We start from the raw sequence: 25198 nt of genomic DNA on the forward strand, positions 1-25198 counted from the left end.
GGCTCGGCCGCAGCCCTGAACAAGTGCCCTGTTTTGTATCTGCTCTGGTCTAATTAATTAAGGGTTGTTGCTTGGAAGTAGCACATGCTTAGGTGTGATCTTTGAAGTTTAGTGTGGTGCAGAGACTTCAAAGGGGACATTTTATTAAAAAATAATAAAATCAAGAGCTCCTAAACACTTACAATTTGAAGAGCTTGTTTGAAGTCTCTCCATGTTCTCTGATGCTGATACAGCCGCAGTGCTGAGGTACCACTTAGCTGTCACCATGCAGTACTTAACCTTCACTTTATTTAAAAAAGAAAATAATCAAAACCAGGAGTATTTTCTCAAGTGTTTTCATGGCTTGATCTAGCAGTAAAGAACTAATTGTGCCATGTCCTGAGCTATGCAGGAAACAGAGAAAATAAAGGCTGACAATCAAATTAGCAAAAATGAAAATTTAGTCCAGGTCTGTTTTTTTTAATCAAAGTCGTTTCAAGATGAACAGGAAAGCTGTAAATCTTTGCCATCCCAGAGGTTTTGTTCCACAGCCCAGGAGGCCCCTGCTCACTGCACCAAGGGCCGTGTGGTTTGGTGCTGCTGCTGCTGCCGCCCTGTGGCCCGGACATGGGGCCAGGGTCTTGTCTGCCAGGGCATTCTCCCATTGCCCTATGGCAGTTCCCAGGTGCCACCTCCTGCTCCCCCAGGAGCTGCAGGGCAGCAGCGCAGCTGCCCCCGGAATGGGGTGCAGTGCCCTGGGGGGCATCTTGTGTGCTGCCCTGCACCCCTGCCAGGGCTGCTGGAGGCACCTCCTGGGCCAGGTCACTCAAGTGGAGCATGGGACAGTTGTGACGGCTCTGGTTGTCTCCTTGTCAGCAGATGAGACTAACAAGGGGCTGCAGAGGACTGGCAAACTGCTGATCCCGTCAGCACAGCTGGTCATGGTGGGCTCTGCAGGAGTGGTACAGATGGTGAGCCCAGGTCACAGCATGAACTGCAACGTGTCCTGGAGCCGCCACTGCCGGGCCACAGCTGGTTTGTGGTGTTGTGCTGGTCTGGATGGAGGCAGCGCCATGTTCCCCTCATTTGAGGGGTCCCTCACTCTGAGGCTACTCTAGGCAGGGTGAGAAGGGACTGGAGAGGAGCCAAAGGAAGTGGCGTCAATGTCTTAGTATTCGGGCACTTTATGAAATAAAAGAGTGTGTGCCTTTTGGAGGCGGTGTCTGCAGCCAGGGAGTGCGGCCTGGGGCGGTTGCAGCATTCCTGATTGCAGCCGGTTTGGCAGCAGCTCGAGGGAGAGTTTGCTTTTGTTTTCCCCCTGAGGTTTTGCTAACATTAGTGATTTGGAAATGCAGAGTGGTGCTGTTCCATCTGAGACTCAGTGCACGGTAGCACAGAGAGCGCACACACATGTTTTTACTATTCAGACTGCTTTTTAAATTGCTCTGTACAGAAATACAGAAGTAGGAGGCTTAGCTGTATGTTACAGAGTGTGGTTTATTTTGAAAGGCTTGTGTCCTCTGGATGCATGGCAGACTATTTTTTCCATTCTTCCAAATGACTTCCCCCTGTATTGAGACCCCGCAACATGCCTGGGTTCCTGCAGGTGTCCTGTGCCCCTTCCACCCGTGGCTGTAGAGGCTCAGATGTGCAGGGCTCACATGTCCCTGCTAACCGTGGCTTCCCTCCGTGCTGCATGCCCTGCCAGCCCCCAGGTTCCCACCCGCTTCCAGGTTCCTCTGGTGTAATTTAGCTGACAAGTTTTCTCTAAGCAGGTGAGCTTTGCTGCTTTTACGGCATTGCCGTAGGCTAGTTTATGAGATATTCATCTTGGTAAAACACGAACACTCTGCTAGTGTTTCAGTCCTGGGGAAATTCTGAAGACTTTTGCAGTATTACAGAAAGCTCTTTCTAAAATCTAAAATTATTTCAGGTGTAGAGGTGTCAATAGTACATTCAGTGTTGTGGTTCTTTTGGTGTTTTGGATTAGCAATGCTTAGTTTTCAGAGTCATGCAGGAAAATGTTTTGCAAGGGATTTACTTATTTAAATATTTTTAATATAAGCAGTTGAAAATTCAAATGTAAAAGGCCATGCAAAAAATAGCAATAAAGAAATGCAAAGCTGTGAAAGCTTATGGTGAGAATTTAAATGCAGAAACAGCTGTTATTTCTTTGGGAGTTGAGGTATATAAACTCTTCTATGGCTGTGTATCCCCACAATAGTGGTGTGAAGAATTAGCGCTCACTGCAGTGTGCAAACTGAACCCGCCAAGCACTGAGGCAGCTATTCATCTATACCCAGGAGCTAAATATGACAATGTTAGCATTTTTCATTTCCCTGACGTTACCATTAATAAAGCAATGATCCAAAAGAAGCTTTGCTGAGTCTGTTCTTTATGCTTCCATCACTCATGACTAGATAATTTCACACAGGATCGTTTTTAAATTAAATGACGATAAAAGCGCTCTGCTGTCCTGTGTTCACTAGTTCATAGAAGTCTATCAAGTCATTAATGTGTCATGACAAACTGCTAGTTGGATACAAGAGTAATTAATTATTTGCATAAATAACAGGTTGAACTTCGTGCTTTGAACCGCAATGACATATGCGTTACATCATGGACATCTTGGAACCTTTTGCAGGGAGTTCATGGGAGGGGTGAGAGCTGAGGAGGTGCGTGCGCAGGCGCTTCAGACGGTCAGGAGCTTGGCTTGAGTTTTGATGCTTTTTGTGTTCCTGAGTTCTTCATTAATGGCTGTTTCAAGAAAGCATCTGATCATTGGAGATTTCAGTGAACAATTATACAGATTTTCATAATCACCATTAATCACCACATATTTTTCAAGATAATTACAGCAATTATTATTTAGATTCCTCTTTTATGTGTGCATTGTAGAAAAGAACAAGTGCTTATTACGCTGGGTAGTGTAGAGAACTATGGTCTGAAGTTCTTTGTCATCCAGAAACTCATTATGTTAGCTGATGCTGCCTGTGAAGTTTTGTCAGTATGTTTAAATTAGGGTAGCATTGGCAGGTCTGATTATTTAAATCTGGTAGCTTTGCTAAAAATATAGTTATTCAAGAAAGATGAATTACTAATTTGACATTTGAGATTTAGTTGCAGTCTACAGCACAGAAGGCAGCATCTATCGTGTGCTTAGAGTAGGGTGACAGTACTTGTTTAGATTAAAATGAGAATTTCTAAGAGCTAATAAGTCATATTTATAGAGCACAGTTTTGTGGCCTGCCCTTTAAAGGCTAAGAATGAAGAAACAGCCACCAGTTAAAAGGTGGTCATGGTTTTTGGTGGTCCTGCACTGACTAAGGGGGTGGCTCTGGTGTCCTTTTGGGTGGCCTGGCTGCCATCGGGAAGTCACAGGGATGCTGTTTAGACGGAGAAGAGCGCAGGCACCTCCTTAATCCATTGCAGATGCTGTGGGTGTAGTTGCACAGGGAAATCCTGCTGCCTCCTGGATTCAGCCCCTTGGTGCTGGGCCCCTGGCATGCCCTGACAGGTGAGGCTCTGCAGTTAAGCGGCAATTCCCTGCTCCAGGATGGGAGCCACGATCACCTGAGGGCTGGAACTGGTGGTGTTCCTTTGCCTGTTTGTGCAAGGAGGCTTTAAGTGAAATGTGCAAATGTTTTGTATGTCTTTAAAAATATTTTAAAGTTACAGCCTTTTGAAGTTGTTAAAATCTGTGTAGGTCAATGCGCGAGTTTGCTTATGTGGTGGCATGAGTAACACTACTGGTAGTAATGCTGCTAAAATGGGACCTGGCCCACCTTCTTTGTTCTGAATCAGTACACGTTGCCTCTGGAGAGAGAGCTGTACTTTATCATTCACCAGCACCAACTCCTTTTATCCCTTTGTGTTCCCATCTGCTGGTTTCCAACATGGCACAAATGGACATTGAGGAGCATTGAATAACTCTTGGCCAGACTAAAACAAGAGCTGCAGCTCCAGGCCAGAGCCTGGCTGATGCTGCCTGTGGAAATGGTAGCACCAGGCAGGATCTCAACACAGCTCATCAGAGACTGCCAGGAATGCTTCAAAAGCAACAGGAAAAAAAAAAAAAAAGGAAAAGGGAGGAATCGGAGGCTGCTGCTGATGTTTATTTACAGCAGAACATCAGAACAAGGGACATGGAATTAAAAGCCTCCTACAGTTCTGGTTTCATTTAATTTTATTATGAAATTAACTGGCTGTTGTAAACAGCCGTTGTGTGCTGTCTCGCGGTGCAGGGCGGGGGTGATGGCCAGACCCCAGTGCTGGACACCCCGGCAGAGTGTGGCACAGCCTGGGAGCTCTTCATGGGATGTTCTTCCTCTGAAGCATTTGCTGTGTCTGGGGCTGTTGTTCAGCCTAGAAGCAGAGGTGAGGGCCAAGTGGTTGCTCACCACGTGTCCTGGGGTCCCACTGCCTGCCCACAGCCCTGATGTGCCGAGGGAGCTCCCGCAGGCACCCCGGCAAGGCTGAGCCCCCCAGTGCTGGGGTGGGCGGCAGGGGCAGCCACGTGCTTTATTTCCATAAAGTTGCCTGAACTGGTGGGTATTTAAATCCTCACGACTCCTAGTGCCTGGCTCTGAAAAGAGCTGTTGGATGAGGGTGTTGTTTTCTGATTTCTCCCTTTAATGTATTTTACCAGCAGCCAAGTGACGGGCCTGACACGCCGGCTCCTGTGCACGCTCCTGCGCTTGGGGAGTGCAGCGTTAATAACACACTTCCATGCATCATGCCATTTTTAAGCATGATCGTTATGATAAAGGGCATATACTTAATTACAGGCCTGCTTAATTACAGCTCTGTTGAAGCTCGTTTGTTTAGGAGAGTGCTAATTGCGCTGCTGAGCCTTTGGCACACCCTGCTTTCATCTGCTGCTTTGCTCGGCAGTTTTGAGCGGCGGGGCTGGAGCGCACGGGCCGAAGGGCGGACGGAGGCAGGTCCGGCGGGGGCGCTCACTGCGCTTATTCCTTACACTACTTTGCAAAAGTCAGCATGTGACTGATCAAAGCAGGTTTCTGTTGGGATAACAAATGCAGATGGTCTTTCAGGTTCAAAACTTGCTGGATTTGGTGATGCTGCTTTTCATCTGTTTCCTTTTGTTTCATGTAGCGCTGTGGCTGCCACATAGCACCTTTGATAACTAAATTACTCTGGTGGAGGGGTTTTTAAAGTAAAAAAATACACAAAGCAAATCTAAAATGCTAAGTATTAAATAACCCTTGTTAAATCACTAACATGGTAACTTACTGGTGCTGATGGAAGTCACAAATAGCAAGCAGGGAAATGCCATGTTCATAGCTGCAGATGCTTTGTGAAAAAAAACAACTCATTTGAGCATTACTTGAGGGCATTTCAGGGCTTAAATTTGCACTAGTTTTAAGTTTTTATTTCTTTCAGAGCTGAAATTTAAGTACTTAAAATGTTTAAGATGTAACTGAAATAAAGCAGGTGTATTTAAGGCTGCGCTCTGCCTTAGAAAGATGGCCTTTTCAGTCATGTGTAGAAATTGCTGAGTTACATGTCTTAAAAATGAGTGTCTCCCTTGTACTGACATGTTTTGGGGGAAGTTTTATGTGGAGTTTCCAGGTTGGTAACAGCAAGGCAGAAACACTGAACACCATTGCTGTAAGAAGAGTAGTGGTAGGGTTCCCTGCTCATGGCAGGGGGGTTGGAACTTGATGATCTTTAAGGTCCCTTCCAACCTTAATGATTCTGTGATTCTAATATAAAGGTAAACCATCCTCTTAGTGTCATTAAGGTTGTGCTACAGAGAGCACTTGGCCCAGTGACATGAGGTGATGCTGTCATGTCCTCATGTCTGTCCTCAAACTCCATCCTCCAGATGTGGGTCTGCAGGTGTTTGAGCTCTGTGGCTCACTGCTGAGTTTGCACTGGCAGCAGCCAGGCCAGGAAGACTGCTTAGCCCAGGGGTTGGTTTTCATTCTGCCCAGGTAGTTGCTGTGTTGTGCTTCAGGTGACTTGTACCTCCCCATGTGTTCCTCATCCTCTTGCTCCAACACTGCCGACTTTGCCCAGGTGATGTGTGTGGTGGTGCTGAATAGATGTCTGCCCTCTAGTTAAACTGCTTGTATGTGGTAACAGTTTCAAATCCTGTCCTTTTTTGGCAGCTGAACCAAATTGGAAGACTCAATTGAGACCATGAAATTATATATGGATAGGGTGGGGAGTGTTCATTGAATTCCTGATTTGGTAGGAGCTAACGCAGCTTTGTCTTGAGGAGAGAGGAACCACTGGCAGGTTAGAGGCAAGAAAAGGCAATAACTTGCAAAGCTATCAGTTCTGTCAATGCCATGTACACTTGATATGTCACTGGGATTGTGTGAAGTTGCATGTCAGAAGTCAGCTGGCAATGTGACATGTCACTTGTTTTGTCCCTTCCAGCCATGGATGGAGTGCCTTTCATGATTTCGGAGAAGTTTGCCTGTGCTCCTGAAGGGGTGAGTTGCCTTTGTTTTTTTCCCAGTGTCTGAAATTCATCTTTTTGTGGAGAGTGATCACAAAGCATCAACACAAATTCATTGCTCCTGGAAGCTTTTCTCATGTAGGATCTAATATACACACTGTGCTGGAGGTGACACAAGGTTGCACTTCACAGTCCTCTCCCACAGGGTAGGAATGGCTTTTACCTGCTCACTTGTATAACTGAATTCTCCTGGGAGGTGAGAGGGTTTGTCACCATCAGAAATAGGAATGGCAGTGGAACTCTGGGTGCTGGAAGCATTTACAATTTCACAGTAGATGTTGTAAAGAAAGCTGGAAATGAAGAGCTCTCCAGGCTGTGATCTGCTGGGGAGATGGTGCAGCACAGCTTTACTATGACTTTGCTCTTGCACTTCAGAAGTTCAAGGCACTGGTACTGGGGTGGTGTTCCCTGGTGCTGGCAGCTGCTGTGAGGCTCCTGCAGCTCCACATTCTGTGTGGGTAGAGCCAGGCAGTGGCACGTGGGCAAGGATCTTCCAGAGCTTCTCTGTCCTGGTGGGCACTGGTGGTTCTGTGAGTGGCTGTAGCTGACTGGGAGTAGCAGAGTTGCCACAGCTGCACTGGCTGAATTCCAGTTTGGAGGGGAGGCTGTGCCCTCATGTTTCCCAGTTCCAGCCTGGAAAGTTTGGGGAGGCAGCTGTGTCCTAATGATGCCACAGCTAGACCTTGGCTGAGTTCCAGGGAATGGAAGCCAGGATGGAGAAAGGATTCCTGTTGCCCTCTGGCATGGGAGATTATCTAAGCCAAAATGTGTTGAGCGCAGCAGCAAAACAGGCTGGGTTATTTTCACATATGGCACGTTTCTAAGGGAGGTGACTCCTCGAGCAGAGCCTGCCCAGCCTGCCCGTGCTGCCAGCAGCGCGGCTCCAGCAGGGCGAGCTTGGGCAGGCCCTGTGTCCTGCTGGGGCAGGGCAGGTTCACTGGCTGAAATGGAAACCCAGGTACGGATGCAGAATTACTTCTGAGCATCGTTGGGCCAGCACAAATTTAAGTTGGTGATCCACAGCTCAAAGGCTCATTATCCCATTACCAGTTCCCTAATCCATCCAATCTTAAAACAATATCAGTTTATAAGAAGCTGTTACAGCAAACACGAGCCATCAGCTGTGGCTGATTTTTCACCTCATGCTCCTGCTTTGTGTTTTCTCCTTCCTGGTGACACAACCTGCAGCCGGATGCAGTTTTTCACAACCATTACTTTCTGAAAGGGTTGCTTTCCTGCTGCGAGGACAAATGCAGAGAGATTAGGTCCTTCTAGTCCTCCCCTCGGATCCTTTAGACACCATTGCCACCATATGGTCAGTTTGGTCGGGGCTTCCTGCAGCCAGTGCTGCTCACACACCTACGTGTTGCAGCCATCTGAAATCCATAGGGTGTTATGAGGTGTGTTCCAGGAACAGCTGACCTGTGGCAGCGAGATGGGCAAACATCTACCTGCACAGTGACACCAAGATGAGTGTCAGCTGTCCCTGCTTAGGGTGAAAGGAGTTAGAGCTGTGATCCCTAACCTACCCTTTGCTCCTTGACTCCTGTGGTGAACTAAGGAACAGGATCATGCATGTGTTTACAGATGGTGCCTGTAAATCTCTGGTGACAGAGTATTTGCTGACTTGAAATAAACTAAAACCAAAACAAAAAAGCCCTGAATTTGACTTTTTTTCTTTCCTTGCCAGATGCAGCCAGTTGATCTCTTGGGCATCACAATCAAAACCCTTGCAGAAATCGAAAAGGAGGTAGGTACCCTGCCAGGCACTGAGCAAAAGGGTCATGAGAGCCGAGTTTTCTTGGTCCTGAGATCCCTTCCCCTATGGAAAAGTCCTCTCTTGTATTTCCCAAGTCACTGTTGGTGGATTAAGTCAATGTGGAGTCAAACAGGAAGTGCAGAATTAGGGGTGTTCTCTGTGATCTGTGCTGCGTGAAGATGCTTTAGGTGTTGAATCTAATGACAGAGGCTTCTGCCCTCTGTTCAATACCAGATGTCTGTCTTATTTAATCTTTCTTTATCATTTATTAACAAAACATGTTACAAGCAGGGCACTGTTTGTGTGAGGTTGCCACTTGAATCTCAGGGAAACAAGTGAACTTGACTAAGTAATGTCAGGTAAACTACGTGATAATTTTTCAGTTTGATGGTGCTGGTAACTTCTTACCAGGAGAACTAGGCTGCACTTCCAGTGAGTTTGACTCTTCCAGGAGCTCAAACCGAGGGTGGTGTGGTGTTCCCCAGGGAGCATTTTGGCACATGCATGACTTGTGCTGCATGGTGCCAAGGAGGTGCCAGATCTGCAAGGGCTGCCTCTTGGCTGAAGTCTCAGGCCTGAAGGAAAATTGTCTCAGCAGGACACGTTTCTTCAGGAACTGTTGGTCACCAACATCTTCTCTAAGCAGCCAGCTGAATCGAAGGCAAAGATGGTAGGGCAAAACTTAGTCTCACAGCTTCTCCACTTTCTGATTCCAGTTGTGAGTCCAGTTTCCTAAATCCATCCTCCTGAGTACAAGAAGGAGGTGGTTGGTTGACAGGGCAGGCCAGGAGAGTAGTGGTGGTGCTCTCACCAGCAGCTGGCTGTGGGGCAGCACGTCCTGTCTGCCAGAGGGGAAGCAAAGCGGTGCTGGATTTCCTTCCACAGCTCTCTGTGTGTCTGGAGCAGGGGCAGCTTGGGACACTGCCTGGAGCTGTGGGCTGTGCAGCCCTGCCCCTCACAGGCAGGAGTGCAGGGACACTGGAGCTGTTTGTGTTGTTTGTGAGGAAAGGGCGGTACCTGCCGGCTCTCCCCACACCCTCCTGATCCGTTACAGGCTGTGTGCAATTCAGAGTAATGAAAAGTATAATTATGCAGCCCATATTCCTTGATGAAGCATCTTGTCTGCACATAGCTCTGCATATAAGTATTGTGAATTTCTGCATGGCTTTATTTCCCTTGCAAGCAATAGCACCATTACAGCAAATCTTCTGGATTTCCAAAGCAGCAAGAACATTTTCCCTGGAGCTAGATGCCTTGTAAAAAATACTCCCAAAGAATTCCAAGAGTTATTGTTCTCTGATGCCACATTTGTAGATGTATGCACCCATCCTTCAGGCTGCTAGGACCCCACCCTTTCAGGAAAAAATTATGAAAATAGGTGCAGACCCCGTAACTCAGTCAGGCTGTGCCTGAAGCCACCAGTTCATTGCAGCTGGACGGGGCGGCCATGCCCTGAGGAGCACAAGGAGAAGGGCTGTGGGGAGAGGTGTGAGGCCCAGGGGCTGATGGTGGGTTGGACCTGTGGGGCCGTTCACCCACGGCTGTTCTGGTGGCCGTTGGGGTGCAGGGGAGCAGAGCGTTGGGGCTGCTGGGGGTTGTCCTCCCTGGTCTGGTGTCTCTTGGATAGGGGATGGTCACTGAGCAGCGCTGGGCAGGCTAGGCAGGCGCAGCATGGGGCAGAGCAGTGCGGGAGGCGGCGGAGGTGCCGGCGTGGGGCACAGCCCCGGCATGGGGCACAGCCCTGGCGCGCCCCGCGCTGCCTCGTGGCTGCAGCGGCGCAGGTGGCATCGGGCTGCCGAGGGCTCTGACACTGGCGGGCTGGGCCTGTCTGGGCTTCAGCTTGGCGTCGAGTGAGAAGTCTGGTGAGAGTCTAATTAGTAAAGTGAGCATCTAATATTAATCATTCCTTTTAAACTGACAGGGAAGGCAGTTCATTTAACCACTTAATTGCTACAAGTTTTCATGGGCTGCTTTTTGCAAATATGTTTAATGAAGAAGTTGTAAATCTAAAAGAGCTTAAAATTTTAATTTTATACAGAAATATTTTTCCTTGTTCTCATGTTTGTAGTCAATTCTCCAGAGCGTAGTCACATGAAATGTTCTTTAAATGAACATATTTGCTAACTGGCATGATTTCAGTTTTTAAAACATTGGTTCCAGCAATTAGGCATTTTTTTCAGTTCCCAAATGACTAGAGAAATTCGTCTTGATTATAATTGCTCTTAGCCACGCATATCTAATTTGTGTCTTTTTAAGTGTTAATTAGTAAACAGTTTGAGCTGACATCTTTATGTGTTTGTGTGTTGAAAAATGAGGCTTATTGCTTATTTAGCTCGGGGCTGGTACCGCTGGCTGTGACATCATGACATTGAGGTAAAACTAATGAAGCCACGTTTGCCAGTTGCCAGGCGGTGCGGCGGTGGCCGCCGGGCGCGGTCCTGGCGCGGGGGCTGCGCTCCGGGCGCGGCTCTTCCCGGCCCGATCCCGCCGCAGCGGCCACGCGCCGCGGTCCCTGCGCGCCCCCTGCCGGCCGCGCGCCTCCCTGCAGCCCCCGGCCCCCGGATCGTGCCCCGTAGCATCCTTTTCTCAGTGTTCCTGCGAGTGTCCCCGCTCAGTGTCCTCCTGCTCTGTGGGACGGGGGGATGGGGTCTGCTCAGCATGTCTGGGGGGAGCAGATCCTCCCGCAGGCAGACACCTCGATGGGGACAGTGCTGGTGGCCTCTCACGGCCACTGGGCACAACAAACTGGGATGGAGAGGAGGTTTTGGGGTTGGAGCAGAGGCAGCTGGGACACAGCTGGACAAGCAGATCGTGCTTGACCCTGTGTAGCCCTCAAACAGCCCTGATGGCTCCTGCCATCATGGACAAGCCAGCAGCAGCTCTGGCACAGCCAACCCACCCGGCACCGTGGCTGGGTTCAGGCACCAGCAAAGTCGCTGAGTTTCCAGGGCTGACAAGGACCAGTGACAAACAGATGTGGCCCAAGGAAATGGGAATGCTGTGGTGACATCCCAGGAATCACAAACAGGACACTAGGATGTGTGGGAGAGGACAGTCCATATCCAGAGCCGTTGCAGCTGGTGTGCCAGTGCTGTGTGCCACCCTTGCCCCAGCACATCACTCTGCTTTGGCCATGTTACCCACAACGGCAGAGCCACTGTGGCCCCGCCATTTCCTGGAGGTGCCACAGCAGCATCCGGGGGGCCTGGGCTGCCGGGGTGCAGCCCATGGCATGCCACGAGATGGCACTGCTACAGCACACGCCACAGTGGCAGGGATGTCCCTGGGCTGCAGCAGCATCCATCCAGCTGCAGTGACATCTGTGGAGTGCAGGGACACCACCGGTTTGCCAAACCAAAAATGTTAGTTATTATGGTACCAGCTTGTTTAAATTCCCCTGCAAAGGGAAATCTTTCTGCCTAGCTGCTTTGCATGAAGGATGAGTGTGGTCATGTTTAACACTAGGTTTTAGGTGAGAGGGTAAATCTGACCTGGAACGGTCAGACTCTGGGGGTCGGCTGGTGGCAGCATAGTCACCCAGTGTGGCACCTGAAGCTCGGGGTGCTGCCAGGCCCAGTTTTTCTGCTTCTGCTGGTTGTATCATCCTGGGAGCATGGCTGCATGGCCTTGTGCCCCACGGTCCCCTCTGTCTTTGCCCACAGTACGACTACAGCTTCCGGACGGAGCAGAGCGCAGCAGCCCGCCTGCCACCCAGCCCCACACGGTGCCCACCGGTCCCACCGTCCTGAGGGGTGCCGGTGCTGGAGCAGGCCTGTGCGTGCCTACTACTGAGTGGGGCACGGCGCTGGTGCCGCCCCACAGACCCCTGCCCGGCCACCGCCGCCCGCCCTGCGCTGCACCACCTCCTGCACACGCCGCTCCACACTGTGGGACTGCACATCCCGCCGGCAGCTGCCCCACCCCCCTCACTGCTGCAGACACCTCACCACGTGAGTACATGACAAGGAGCCTGATGGCAGCCCCTGTTGTCCCCACTTCATAACCCCTGCTTCAGAGCTGTCACAAACTGTGGTGAACAGCAAGCCGTGAGATCGCCGACCATCTTGAAATTCTCAGCAGCAAGCCCTAAAAGTAAGGAAGAGTAAAAGATACAGCTGGTTAATCCACAAGCCCCCGGGCATCCTGCCTAGGCCGACGTGGAGCTGACAGGTTCTCGATGCCTCGTGGCAGGAGGCACCTGCGGCGCTTGGTCCAGCAGCAGCACTGAGCCACAGTGGGTGCCCCATCTGCCTGCGCTGAGGTCCAGACGCCCTGCGGCTGCTGCAGCCACATCAACCCCAGACTGGGATCACTTTTTTGCTGTAGGCTGGCGGAGACGCAGTTGCTCTCCCAGAGCCACCCCGGGCTCCATCCCCAGGCCCTGGTGACGCAGAGGGGCATAGAGAGCACAAACTGTGCTGCAGTTCCTGCAGTGAAGCACCTCCTCTCAGCACAGGGGTCTGTGTGTCTGACAGGACCCAGAGCAACAAGCATGCTGTATTTCTCTCTGGGCTGGATGCTGGCAGACTCCAGCAGTGCCCCACAGACCTGCTTCAGCAGCCTACGGAGCCAGGGCCTGCTGACAACTTGGGTGCTCTCACCTGCCTGTCACTTTTGACCGTTTTCTAATATTTGTCCCACTAGCTGCTAAAATGAGAGATGTGCCTATTCCTTGTGCACTCACAGGAAGCACTGAACTCTGCCGTGGTGCAGGATGAGAGTGGGATGCATTAAGTCCTGACCTCAGCCTCCTTGTGATCACTGACCTTAGCTCGCTCCCCAGTTACATGCATGTCTTGGAGAAGTCTCTTGCTGTAATAAGTTATTTAGAAGTGCCCATCTTGACTCTGTGCTGCTTTTTCAAGTCTCTGCTGTAGAACAAACCTACATCATGGCAGCAAAATGGCAATTTTAAAGTGTTAAAACGTACAACTTTTTATATTGTAAAATACTGATTACCTAACCCTTTTGAAATGCAATTGCCATAGTAGCAAGTAACAGTATTGTCGCTCTCAGTCTGGGTCATACGTATGCCCTGACCTGCTTTGCACTGCTTTTGATTGATCTTGTGTTTTCTAGTTGGACAGAATGGTGACTAACAGTAGGTTTTGTACTGTCAGCTTGTATTTTTTATTTGTACATATGTAAAATATTTCTTGTCCAAAGATTCATTTCTGGTTCTAAGGCACCATACTGTATTACTGGGATAATGAGCACAAAATACCATAATATTCAGGACAGACTGATTCTGAGTCTTTTCCTCAACTTCTTCCAATGAGGTAAATCATTTTATAAAGCTGCCTCTGTAAAGCAAGGCTGTGCAGTTTGGAAAGCAGAGGCCGATTTGGTTGCAGGTGTGTTATATTTGGGCAAAAGAATTAAAGCTGCGCCATTTGCACCAGCTCTGGAGATGTGGGTGACCCCCTGGAAGTGCTCGTTTACTTGGAGGTTGCAGCACCATTTTTAGTTCTTATTTATCCTGCAGGAAAGCAAAGCCAGACCTCACTGCCAAGCTTCACAAAGGCTAGATTGATGATGCCGACATCAACAAATGAACATACCATGGCAGCCTGGTCATTCGGCTCAGGTTCACTTGAAGTTCAAATCTACTCCATGCTGTAGTACTGTGCCCATCGCATCCATCTTTTGTCTTTCTGTTTTTCTGCTTGTAATTTTTTCTGTAGTTTTCTGCTGCATCTGTTTATAGCTTCTCCTGTGGCTTAGTGGACACCACAGGTAGGTGGAAGCTGTTGGCTGCGGTGTGTTCCTCATAGCTGTGGGATGAAGGAGCTGTGAAGAGCTGCCCTGTCCCTCATGGAGGAGGAGTGAAGGCTGTGGGCTCGTACAGGATGGCCAGCATGGAGGCTGCAGAGCTCCAGGGGCAGTTCCTGCTGCTGTGAGATGCAGAGATGGCTGCCAGGAGCCCCTCCTCCAGCTGTGTTTTCCTGTGCCGAGGGCAGAGCCGACTACGGCGCCGCTGGAGCACTTGGTGAGGAGCAGGTTCAGATGGCTGCCCAGCCTCATGTTCAGTGGGGCACTCCCTGGGTGTGTTGGAAAAATGGGAACATAGCTTCGAGTCCCTTCCTGTGAGATTTAGCTTAGAAAGCATCTGTATATAAAATTGATGCTTTATTATTTATAGCACCAGTCACGTTTTCTCAGCCTTCTTAGAGACAGCGAGCTCAGCTTTCTCTTCAGTGACCTACAGGAAACACTGGATGCCTCAGAACACCAACAGGACTTGCAGCTGGACAGGCGTCTAAGAAACCTTCAGGATATATTTGTATAGTTGAGTCTCACTTTTCCCTCTCTTACCCTGCACTAGCAAAGCTGCTTCAGGGTTCATCTGCAAAGAAACTTGAGAGTTTAGTTTGATCTTCCTAGTGTGTTTCTACATTGTGGCTTTGCAAGGATACCTTGAACTGAAGGCGTGAATAGTACAGCTGCAGTTCTGTGGTACAAACCCAACAGAGATGTTGTGAGCAAAGAGCTGCAGCTGCTGAACACCAGCTGAGCTCTGACCTACTAACCAAAGGCTGGAGAACTGGGCATTTCCAAAGGGAAGAGGGCTCAGGGCCAGTGCTTGGAAGCACAGCCAGACTCATGGCGCAGGGTGGTTGACTCTACACGTTGTCTTCTCAGGCCACCATTCACTGGAGGCTTTTAGATTGCACCTCTGGATTCCCCAGATCTTGAGCATGAGGTCAGCATTTCCACAGGTAGGTTTTATTTGCTGTTCAGTAACTTCTCTACTTACAGTAACTCATTGCAAGGCTGGTCCTTGCATCCTCCCAGCTAGGATGTGCCATAGCCAGTACCAGCATCTCTCTGCATCTTCCCTGTCTAAAAGGTGACTGTGATAGCATTGGCCCCAGCAATAAACATTCAGGAAGCCTGATGCTGACATCTGGCTGTGGAGAAGCCTTCTGGAGCATAAGGGGAGGGGATGAGTCAATGGAAAGGAACTGAAGTGGTTTTGTAGAGCTTGACCAGATGTGCTTTGCTACCTTGCCTCTATTTCTAGAACAAAACTAGTCTCTAGGTAGCTTAATCTTGTGTCTGGTGGAGAATTAGTTTGCCAAATTATCATATGTCTGCAACAGAGACAGAAAAGTAGCAGTGCAAGGTTTGCTTTCTGTAAAATGCACCTGATGTGGATTAGTAGTGACACGCTGCATCCCAAATTTCTCACAGCAAAGAGCAGGTGATGTGCCAAGGCAACTCCTGGGCCATCCAGGCCAGGCTGTGCTATCTGCTGTGTTGATAATGAAAGGCAAGAAATTAGTCCAGAAAATAATGTAGAGTGTGAACTTTGTGATGAAATTCAAGCGTGGACAGTTGTAGCAGGTGTCTTCCCTGTGGGAGTGTCTTGTAGCTGTAGTTACGTAGGAATAAACTTTGTCAAACTTTTTCCCTTTGGCTGTTTCAGAGTTTGCCTGCAGTGTTTGTAGGAGAGGATCCCTGTGAAGCTCCTGTGTAGTTTGAGGTGGTTGGTAGTCTGTAGCTCTGGGCTTATTTGGTTTCACACCTCCCCCTGCCCCACCAGTTTCCTGAGCTCCTCAGGTGGGACCTGCATACCACAGAGCCTGGAGCAGGTTCTGGCACAGGCACAGCATGTGCCAGGTGGGTGCTGGTGGTGAGGGCGTGCACCTGGGCACCTCCTCTTCAGTGTGACCCTAAAAATCTCCTTGGGGGACAGGAAAAGGGGATGCAGTGCTTTTAAGCTGCTGGTCCCACATTGGCCTCTGCTGCCCTGCTGCCCTCAGGCATCATGGGGTCCATGTCCCCAGGTCTGCCACCAGCCACTCTCCCACTGCCACCCCAGGGCTAGGCTGGAGTGGCCACGGGCACGTCCAGCAGGTGCCAGCAGACCAGCCCCTGCAGAGCCCTCCCCAGGGGCCTGTGCATCTTGCTGCCTGCAAGTAACCACCTGAGCCTGCCAGCTGTGACCAACAGGGACCTGTGGCAGCAGCAGCCCAGCGGGTGGTGGGACTTACCTGAGCCATGAGGCTGATGGCACTGAGCAGAGCAGGTGCTCCTCTGCTCACGGAAAAGCTCAGTAAGGTGCTGCTGAATTCATTCAACACAGGGAAACCAAACAGTTTGGCTATTCTGGTTGTTTATTGTGAAATTGTTTCCTAACAGTAACAGTTATGTCATCATGCAAATGGAAGAGAAACCATTTATGCAGTTGCAGAGTGTTTTTCTAAGATGCTATGCATTTTGTTTGGTTATTGAAAGTGAATTTACTGTGCATTAATCTTATGAATGTTACTACATTTTATATTTATTTTAGGTGACCCTCCTGTATTTTACAAAGGGAAGTTTCGTTGTCTGATAACTTAGTCTGTATTCTTAATATAATTTGTTAAATAAAACTTGTTTTAATCAGTGCTTTAAATTTGGTGTTTAAGATGCTTATACTGCTGCCTCTGCTCTTTTCCCGTGTTCCATTGTTGCACTGACCTGCTCAGATCCCAGCCCTGGATGTTTTGAAAGTAGCTAAAAACATCAGGAGGAATGAAAGGAGTCAGTGTGTTTTCTGAGCTGAGCTGCCATGCAGCAGTTGTAGCTGTGGCACCTGGAGCCGCTTCTGTTCCTTGCTGTGATCAGGTTGGCTTGGTGCAGGTTAATGCTTCCCACTGCAGGCCTGGACTTCAGCAGCGTTGGACTGTGTCCCTGGCAGACATTCCTTAAGGAATGGGAATAGCTGTGCATGGCTCAGGGCCCCTCCCCATTGTGCTTGGTCCCATGACTGCAGGGCTCCCGGCACCCATGTGGCCAGGGCTGCAGGGAAACAGAATCCTAGCTAGGGAGAGGCTAATGCCACAGCACTGAAATGGAAAATTGTTATTCTTTGTGCTAAATTATTCTTCTGAACTTGACCGAAGCCAGTGGTGCACAACACGACCTCTGGCATCTTCTCTCACCCCAGCCAATATTTCTGCCTTGCTTATTTTGAGTGGTCTTTGAATTAAAGGAGATTAATACCCAAGTTCCTGACATTCTCTTCAGGCACATGTTTTTATAACCTCCTTTTGAAAGTGAGTACCACTTGTTCCACCAAAAACTAAGAAACTGCATCTCGGAGCTGCTGTGGGAGCCGTCACCACCACCTGATTGAATATCCCCCGCGGTGCGGGGGGGACATAAACCAGAGTGGGCCTGTCCTGCCCCAGCCAGCAGTGGGCAGGCACCTGAGCTGCCGCAGCGCCTGCGAACATCAGAGCCACTTCTGCCTAATGAGCTGTTACCCCTGGACATGGGCTCTGCTCTGTGACATGGGAAATCGCGTGGGACTGCGCATCCACTGCCTGGAAACACAGCTGAGCTCCAGAGACACCCTCATTCCACACCCCTTGGTTTCACTTGTGCTTGGACTCTGGACCACTCTCATCCATGGCCCTTCCTCTCACTGTTGGTGAAATGCACTCCTCCCCTGCCTGGCCTCCAGGGTTGCTCTGCTGTTGAAATACTCCAGACTTTACTGAAATCCCAGTATTTCTGCTCAGCCTCTAAGTTTTGCCTTTCCTAATTCAGCTTCTTGGAATTTTGACATAATTATTCAATGTTAAAAAAGAATTAATTCACCAAATCTCTGCGTTTTCTGTAGCATTTTTTCTGAAACAGCCATAATCAAAGGAGTTGCTGTTGGTGGTGATGAGCTGGGAGGGGCCCACCAGTGACAGGAGCAACAGCGACGCCTGAAGCCTGGAGAAGCGAAGGCATCCTCCTGCCTCTTCCCTGCCTGCTGCAAGGAGACATCTCCCTCTGTCCCTCTGGACAGTGTGTGGCACTTTGGCTGGAGGTGTTTTGCTCAGAAGCTGGAGTGTGGACATGGCGTTCCAAAGCACAATCTGCAGAGGTGATAAAAACAGAAAGAAACCCAGAGCCTCACCTGCTGCTCCCTTGGTGCTGTCAGCCAGTGCCTGAACAGTGTTTCCTTTTGTTAAGAAAACAAATCTCCATCCATTGAGCAGCCAGAGTTATTCTCTGATATTTCAGTTCCTTCTGCTGCATTTGTCCCTTGTTAGACAAACTAAATTTAAATTTGTCTGTAAAGGGTTTTTGCTGCACCAGCTGGTGCCATCACCACGAGCCCTGCGCAGCGGGGACAGGTGCCACCGCACAGCGGCTTGGGCAGTGGATGCTCTGACCCGCCGGCCCAGACGTGGTGTCTGCTTGATGGGGCCCCTCCATGTCACTCCTGAGGTGCTGGGGTTGGCAGGGACCAAACCCCTGGGCAGGGGGCACAGGGCGAGTCGAGCTGGTTTGCATTGTTCGTCATTCACTGAGTTGGTTTCTAGGGAAAGTTTCTAATTTCTTCTCAGCTTAGTGCTCCTGGCACCAGGAGCAGCCGTTTGTCTCCGGCGAGGTGTCTCCTGGCCATTCCTGCCCCAGGGAAATCCCCTGTCAAAGGGGAAGCAGCAGGCGCAGGGGCTGGAAGGAGCCAGCCGCGGTCCCTGCAGTGTCAGGCGGTCGTGTTGGGCTTTGTGTGCCTGTGGCTTTAGTGGTGGTGTTTGTTTTCTTTTCTCCTCTCCCTCCTACAGCTTTAAAAATTAACTTGCCTGGGGAGTTTCTGAAAATCTTTTCCTTTCTCTGAAATGATGGATAAGCCATGTAACTGATTGTCATGGCCCTGGAGAGGATAAACATCTTCTGCAGTTTAAAATAAAACCTCCTTGCTGCTTGGTTAATAAGTGTTGAAAGAAGCATAAATAGAAATAACACAGGATTTCCATGACTAACAAGATGACCACATCAGTGAATGTTGTTTGGGGTTAAAAATGACTCAGCTTTTGCTTCCCTAGGGTAAGATGTTTTATCCCAGCGCAGGAGAGGCTGCCAACAGCACTTTGAAGGTCTGGCAAACTCGGCGCAGCCTGGATTGTGAACTGGGAAGTGCTTGAATGCAGAGTTTAAAAAAAAAATCCTACACTCCACTCCATGTGTGCAGATTTCTCAAAGATAAAGGAGCCCACAGCTTTATCCAGCTTGTGCTGACTCTTTTCTTTTCAAAAGCCTTTTCAGATGTTTTCACTTTTCTGCTTGCTTTGTTGAAAGATGTAAAAATTTAAGACAACCACAAAGTAAACATTTCAAAACTTTCTGTTCTGAAAATTAGTGACATTTTCAAAATCCCTCAAATTCCATTTCTACACTACCAGAAATGAAGATGTTTGTGGGTTTTTTGATTGACAAATTTTCCAGGCAGGTTTTTGTTTATTGATAACCTTTTAGTTTTCAAAGAAAATAGATTTATTATTCAGTAGAAACACTAGATAAGTAGATGTCTTGTCAAAATAAAGCAGGTTTTCTTTATTAGAGTGAAATAGTAATGAACTCATCTGCTTCCAATATTTATAAAGAGTAGGGAAGGCCATTAATTCTACTGCTTGTGAATAAAACCATCTGTGATTTCTTTCCATTTGATGTGTTTTGGTTTTAATATACATTTTTCACAAATAAGTGCAGGGATTTTTTGTGAAAATGTCACATTCAGAATCTCATAAAGAAGGAACGCAAAGAGGGGGAAACGAAATGTTTTGTTAGCTAAGTAATTTCTCACCTTGCACAGAGAATAAAATTCATGCCAACTTTAACACATTAGGCGACAGAATTACATGTTCAGCTCTAATGCAATCCATGACATGTAACAAGGCAAATAGAGTATGTTTGGAAGTTTGTTTTCCTTTGGGAATCACACAGTACATTTAACCTAATCTGTCCTGACACTTGAATTATAACATTATGAGCTTCTTCAGAGAAGCAAAACGGTAGATGCCTCTTTTTAAAGCAAAGCAGAAGTTAATAAAATGGGCGACGTGTCAAGGAGAAAAAGCCCGATAAAGCCCCAGTGCAATTCTCCAGAGGAAACAGGTTCTAGGCTAGGGTTTTTTTTCCACCAGAAATGCTGGAAGTCTTACGACATACTTCTTCTGAGGGTGAAATTTGACCTCTAGAATTTGCTCGATTAAACCAAAAACTGCAAGAATGCCCCAAGTGGGACCACTTTGTAGTTTGACTTGTGAGTGTTGGATCTTAAATTAAACCGAGTCTCCAGGCAGCTGCTCTACCAGGTTTTGTTTCACAGCCGCCCCCCAGCCCGCGGGACGGAGGCCGGGCCGTGTCGCTGCCCTCCAGCACAGGACCTGCTCTCGTCACAGAGCACCCAGCCACTCGCCAGCACGGGCTGCTGATAAAAAGCCCAACCCAAACACCAGGTACTTCTCTTTGAGGGGCTTTTATGGGAACAGGCCTTTAGATGTGATATGCTCAGCTGTGTGTCTCTCAGGAAGGTTACCTGTAGTTATGTATTTTAAGGCCCCAATTTAACATGCACTGTGCAACAGGACCAAAGCAGATCCTCAGGGGTTCCTCCAAAACCTCCTCCAAAACCAACACAAGGGAGTGAAGGAACCTGAAATCAAATCAGGCACATCCTGATCCCACAGCCAGAACTGCTGGCTGCTGCACCCAGGCCATGGGACGGGGCAGCAGCAGGAGATGCTGGTGAGGGACCCACAATCCTCTGCAGGACTCTTCCTTTGACAGACAGCACCTAAAGTGCTGGGTTTAAATGGTAACAAGGAAAATCCATGTTGGATATTAGGAAAACCCTCAAGGGGAAACAGGTGAGGCCTGGGAGGGCACTTACTTGCCATTACTAAGTCCTTGCTAAGCCCTTGTTGGGAGCAGCAGAGGTAAAGCTGAGCCTCTGCTGGGGGGGAGAGCAGCGGTGCCCAAAGCCGCGTCCCTCCCTCAGCACTGCCCTTCCTCTGGGAGCACACCAGTGGGCTGTTCCCACGGTCCTGGCAAAGGTTTGGGATTTGGGTTGTTTGGGTTTGCTGGAAGCAGGGGGAGGGTGCCTACAAAGTCACTGAAGTGTCAAGAAAACAAGGAGCCCCAGAAGCCAATGTGCTCTCGGGTCATTTCAGGTTGTTTCCCTGCCAGGGAAGCGCTCCCAGCAGGAATGTCTGAACAGAACTGGGCTTCAAAATCTGGGCAAAAGCTGTTGCTGTTCCCTGGAGTGTGTCCTGCGGGAGCGCCTGGTCAGGATGCACAGGGCAAAAAGCAGAGGGCACGAAGGGAGCAAGGAGAAGGAGAGGGTAACCCACAGGAGGGTAACCATTGCCTCCCTCCAAGAGTGGGGCAGGACACCCAGGCTGGGGGCGGAGGCAGCCCCGGGCTGGTAGCCAGCATGGCACAGCGGCACAGTGTGGAGGAACAAGGGAAGCAGCAAATGGGCTCCAGAACATGCAAGTTTTTATTTTTCAGTGGCTAACAAGTTCTCTACAGACTGGGGAAAAGCCATGGTGTCCAAAAGTTGGGCCACACTGCCAGCCAAAACTGGGAAGTACAAACTTGGGAGATACGTGAGAATCAGTTTGTTTGATGAGTGCTGGAGGTGGTTTCCTTCAAGTGACTTTTATCTCAATTATACAAAAATGTTCTGCTATTCCCACTTACACCTAAAACTTTTCCCACAGACTCCCTGCAGTGACCTGTTGCAGTCAGCAGAAGCTGGTCAATGGACCTAAAGCCCTTAATGCAAACTTTTTGCCTGTTCTAACTCTAAATTCCTTTTTCTGCCCAAATGCCTACTTATATGAAACTTTTAGGAACTTAATTATCCTTGAGACTTCTACCTCTCTGTGAAATCTGGTTTAAATCAGTAGAGAAAAGAGTTCAAAGTTATTGGGCAGGACAGGCAGACAGACAAGCATACAGGGATCACAGGAACCTTGTTTTCATAGGAAACTAGATTAAAAAAATCCCACAGCATTTACCAGCCCCTTCGGTGGCACCCCACCCCCTGGGTCCCACGCAGGGCGATGCTGGGGGCAGGGGGCTGGGCAGCAGGCACAGCAGCCCAGGAGGGGGACAGGAACAACTCCTGCCTCCCTGGCCAGGCTTTGCAGGGCTGTGGCTATGGGGCTGCAGCCATCCTGCAGCCTGTCTGCTTTTCCCAGCTGGATGCAGATTCATGACATCCCTGCTTTCTTTGGCATGCAAACCTGTACCTAATTTCTTCTGAAATGGGCCCTGAGGAAGTCAGCAGATGTTATTATTAAAGCATTGAGTATCAGCAGCTCCCAAGATATTGTCAGTCTGTTAATGAGCTGATCAAACTGGGGAAAGCAAGGGGTTTCCCAACTTCTTATTAAGGAAAATAAGACCTCCAAGGTTAAAAGACTTCTTTTAAAATGCACCAGGTTTATAGGTTGCAAAATGTTCTTTAATCAGTTTATTCTTAGAAGGCCCTAACTGTCCAGGCACAGGAGTGGGCATTATCTTAAATGGTCCTCATAAGGAAACACAGCAGCTCTATCTTGGTAATGTTTGCTGGTGGTTTTGCTTGCTAAGTAGTCTTCTCACCAAGCCAGTTGTGTGCAGTTTCTGTAATTCTTTTGTGAATACTTCAGGCATCACTGCCAGCAGCTCTGTTCCAAGACTTCTGCTGATTTATGAATGGTTATGTTTTGCTGTTTGAAAGTTAAACTGATTTTCCTATCAATATATTTGTATTCTCAGTTTGGTAAACATTAAATCTCAGGTTTCTCAAGGCTGCAGGAGACACAAGATGCACAAATGAGCAAGAAATTACCCTGAATCAAGATTTTCCCTGTACTCCCCCTGTGCACTCCTCCTCACCCTGAGCCTCTTTCTGTATCTGGGGATGCACTAGATCCTGGTCTCCTAAAAGCAACAACTAATTGGGAAACCACTTTGTTGTTTTTACTTAATTCCACACTATCTGGAAGTTTCCTTGGGATTTTTCAGCTGCAGGAATGTTTAGAATTGGGACAACAGTGCTAATGAGATTAGAGTAAATTGGTAACAGCTAAAAGTTTAGGAAAACCATTTATTATTTCTATAGTTCAGCGGAGGAGCATGACATGCCCCAATGGTGCCTTACCCCTAACACCACAGGAGGCAGGTCCAAGACCTGACTAGGATAAGCTGAGACAAACCCTTGTCTTGGGGAGCTTCATTATATCTGAAATGCAATAAGGTAAACAGCTACGGAGGAATGATCAGAAAAAGAGAATACAGAGAAGTTTGCCTTTAATCCTCTCCATCTGCTCTTGGGTGCAAATGTGAAAGAAAACAGGGGCAGGTCCCCACTGGGGTGCCCTGTGTGCAGTGGTCCTGCACAGGGGGTGGGCAGCCTGCCCCGTGCCTGCAGGAGGGGCTCCTGGTCCAGGTGCTCATCAACACTTCCTTCTTGCTATGGGTCACTGAGCTTCACATCCATGTCTTGATTTACTTTAGCATGGACATATTTATACCATCTGATAAGCAGTGACTGCTATAAATATGTCTGTGCACTCCCTTTTGCTATGCACCAGTGAGGAAGGGGCATGTTGTGATAAATTGACCCTGAAATATAGGGTAGGTACATGATTTTAAAGACAGAAAGGATTGGGTCAGTTTGGTGTCTCTCTGTTGTGGTTCCATTAGTTATTCTTAAAGGCATCTGCTGAACTACAGCTTCCAGGGAACAGCTCTGACATTACCTGTATTTTTAATCCTAACGTGTGTCAATTGGTGAAACTTTATGAGCACTAATAAACAAGCAGGCCCTTAACTATGTCTCGGCATCAAAGCAGCACTCTTCCTCCTTTCCCAGCCTTCTGCACCTTCCCAGTGCCTCTGGGGAAGGCAGGACCTGTCAGCAGCCGGAGCCCGGGCCAGGCAGTGCTGGCAGCTCCGCTCCTGCCCCTCGGACTCGGGCTGCCCCGGGACAGGGACTCATCCCAAGAGGTGTGGGCAAAGGGCCCTGGAGCCCCCTCACCAGCCTCCCCAGAGCCCCAGGGAAGGCACCCCAGCTCAGTGGCAGACCCTCCTCTGCCCTGGCAGGGGAGAAGCCAGGTCCGTGCTGGAGACCCACTGCTGCCACGGCAGGGAGAGCAATGGCCCGTGGGCAGCAGGGACACGAGCCTGCTCACATTTCCCATCCCTGTTTCAAGACCTTCAAGTAACCCACAGCCAAGAGCATCACACACGTGTTTGTGGTCAGCAAGTGCCCTTCCTCTGCCCCAGGTCATTGCTGATGGCTTCAAGTGATAATTTGTAGCAGAGAAATAATAAACCTGAAAACAACCCTGACAGCCTAGAGCTGGCTGTGTTTGTGGGGGAGGATGGCAGGGACTGACCCACATGCCCAGCCCTGCTGAGGCCAGTGTAACCATGTGCAGAGAACGTGACCAAGCACAGGTCTGTGAAGCCAGGCTCTGCCACGGCCATAAAAGGAGGGAGCTGGCACAGCTGGGCTGGGTGGGGGGGGGTTTGCTCATCATCACTTTCAGGTGGGTAGCCCAGTAGCAGCCATTTGCAGAGTGGTTGTGTTAGAGCTGCTGCCTCTGCTTGTGTCTTCTAAACTGTGAGTATCAGCTCTATTTTTTAATCTTCCAGAGAAAGTTTTTTGTTTGGCTGGAAGTTTTTGGGAAGAGGTGAAGGTTGTGCTGGTTTGGTTTGGATTGTTTTGTTAAATCTCAAGAAAAGTTGTTCCTTCTTAAAGATTGTGTGTTGGCTTTTGCAGAAATAGCAGAAGGTCTTTCCCCTGTCTTGTGCACTTCTAAACTTGATTTTTTTTTTCAATGTTAATATTTAAAGCTTGCTTTTTAATTGGTTTCACAAAACTTGAACTGAGCTGGGGAGATGTTTTTTAGTCCTGGTCGCACAGGCCTTGGCTGTACGGACACTGTGCATCGCTAGTAACTGAGTAACCCAGGAAGGTTTGTTGAGTAAGTGCTAGAAGGAGAAATCTGGTTTTCCGAGGAATTTTGGATGGTTGTTGGTCTCTACACAGGGCAGAGCAAGAAACCTTGTTAGGTGAATTAGGTAAAGTGAGCTGTACTGCTTTATGTGCTTGAGAAGTTAGCTGCTTTTTCCTTGCTACGTAATTGTTTGGTTCCTGCTTGAATTGCATTTGGGTAGTGATACTTCTGGGTGTCTATGGCCAC

The 25198-nt window shown here is 48.8% G+C and overlaps 1 protein-coding gene across 5 annotated transcripts in view; it reads left to right on the top strand.

Moving 5' to 3' along the window:
- MVB12B (multivesicular body subunit 12B) overlaps positions 1-16629 on the top strand; it is a 62146-nt gene extending 45517 nt beyond the window's left edge. For all 5 annotated transcript variants that reach the window (XM_051636582.1, XM_051636581.1, XM_051636579.1 and 2 more), the window contains 3 exons: positions 6388-6443; positions 8160-8219; positions 11891-16629. In XM_051636582.1, coding sequence (XP_051492542.1) covers positions 6388-6443; positions 8160-8219; positions 11891-11977 — 203 coding nt within the window. In that variant the 3' untranslated portion in view covers positions 11978-16629. The remainder of the gene's footprint in view (positions 1-6387; positions 6444-8159; positions 8220-11890) is intronic.
- Positions 16630-25198: the final 8569 nt, after the last annotated feature.

Source organism: Apus apus, chromosome 19, assembly GCF_020740795.1.
Source record: "Apus apus isolate bApuApu2 chromosome 19, bApuApu2.pri.cur, whole genome shotgun sequence".
Classification (NCBI taxonomy): domain Eukaryota; kingdom Metazoa; phylum Chordata; class Aves; order Apodiformes; family Apodidae; genus Apus; species Apus apus.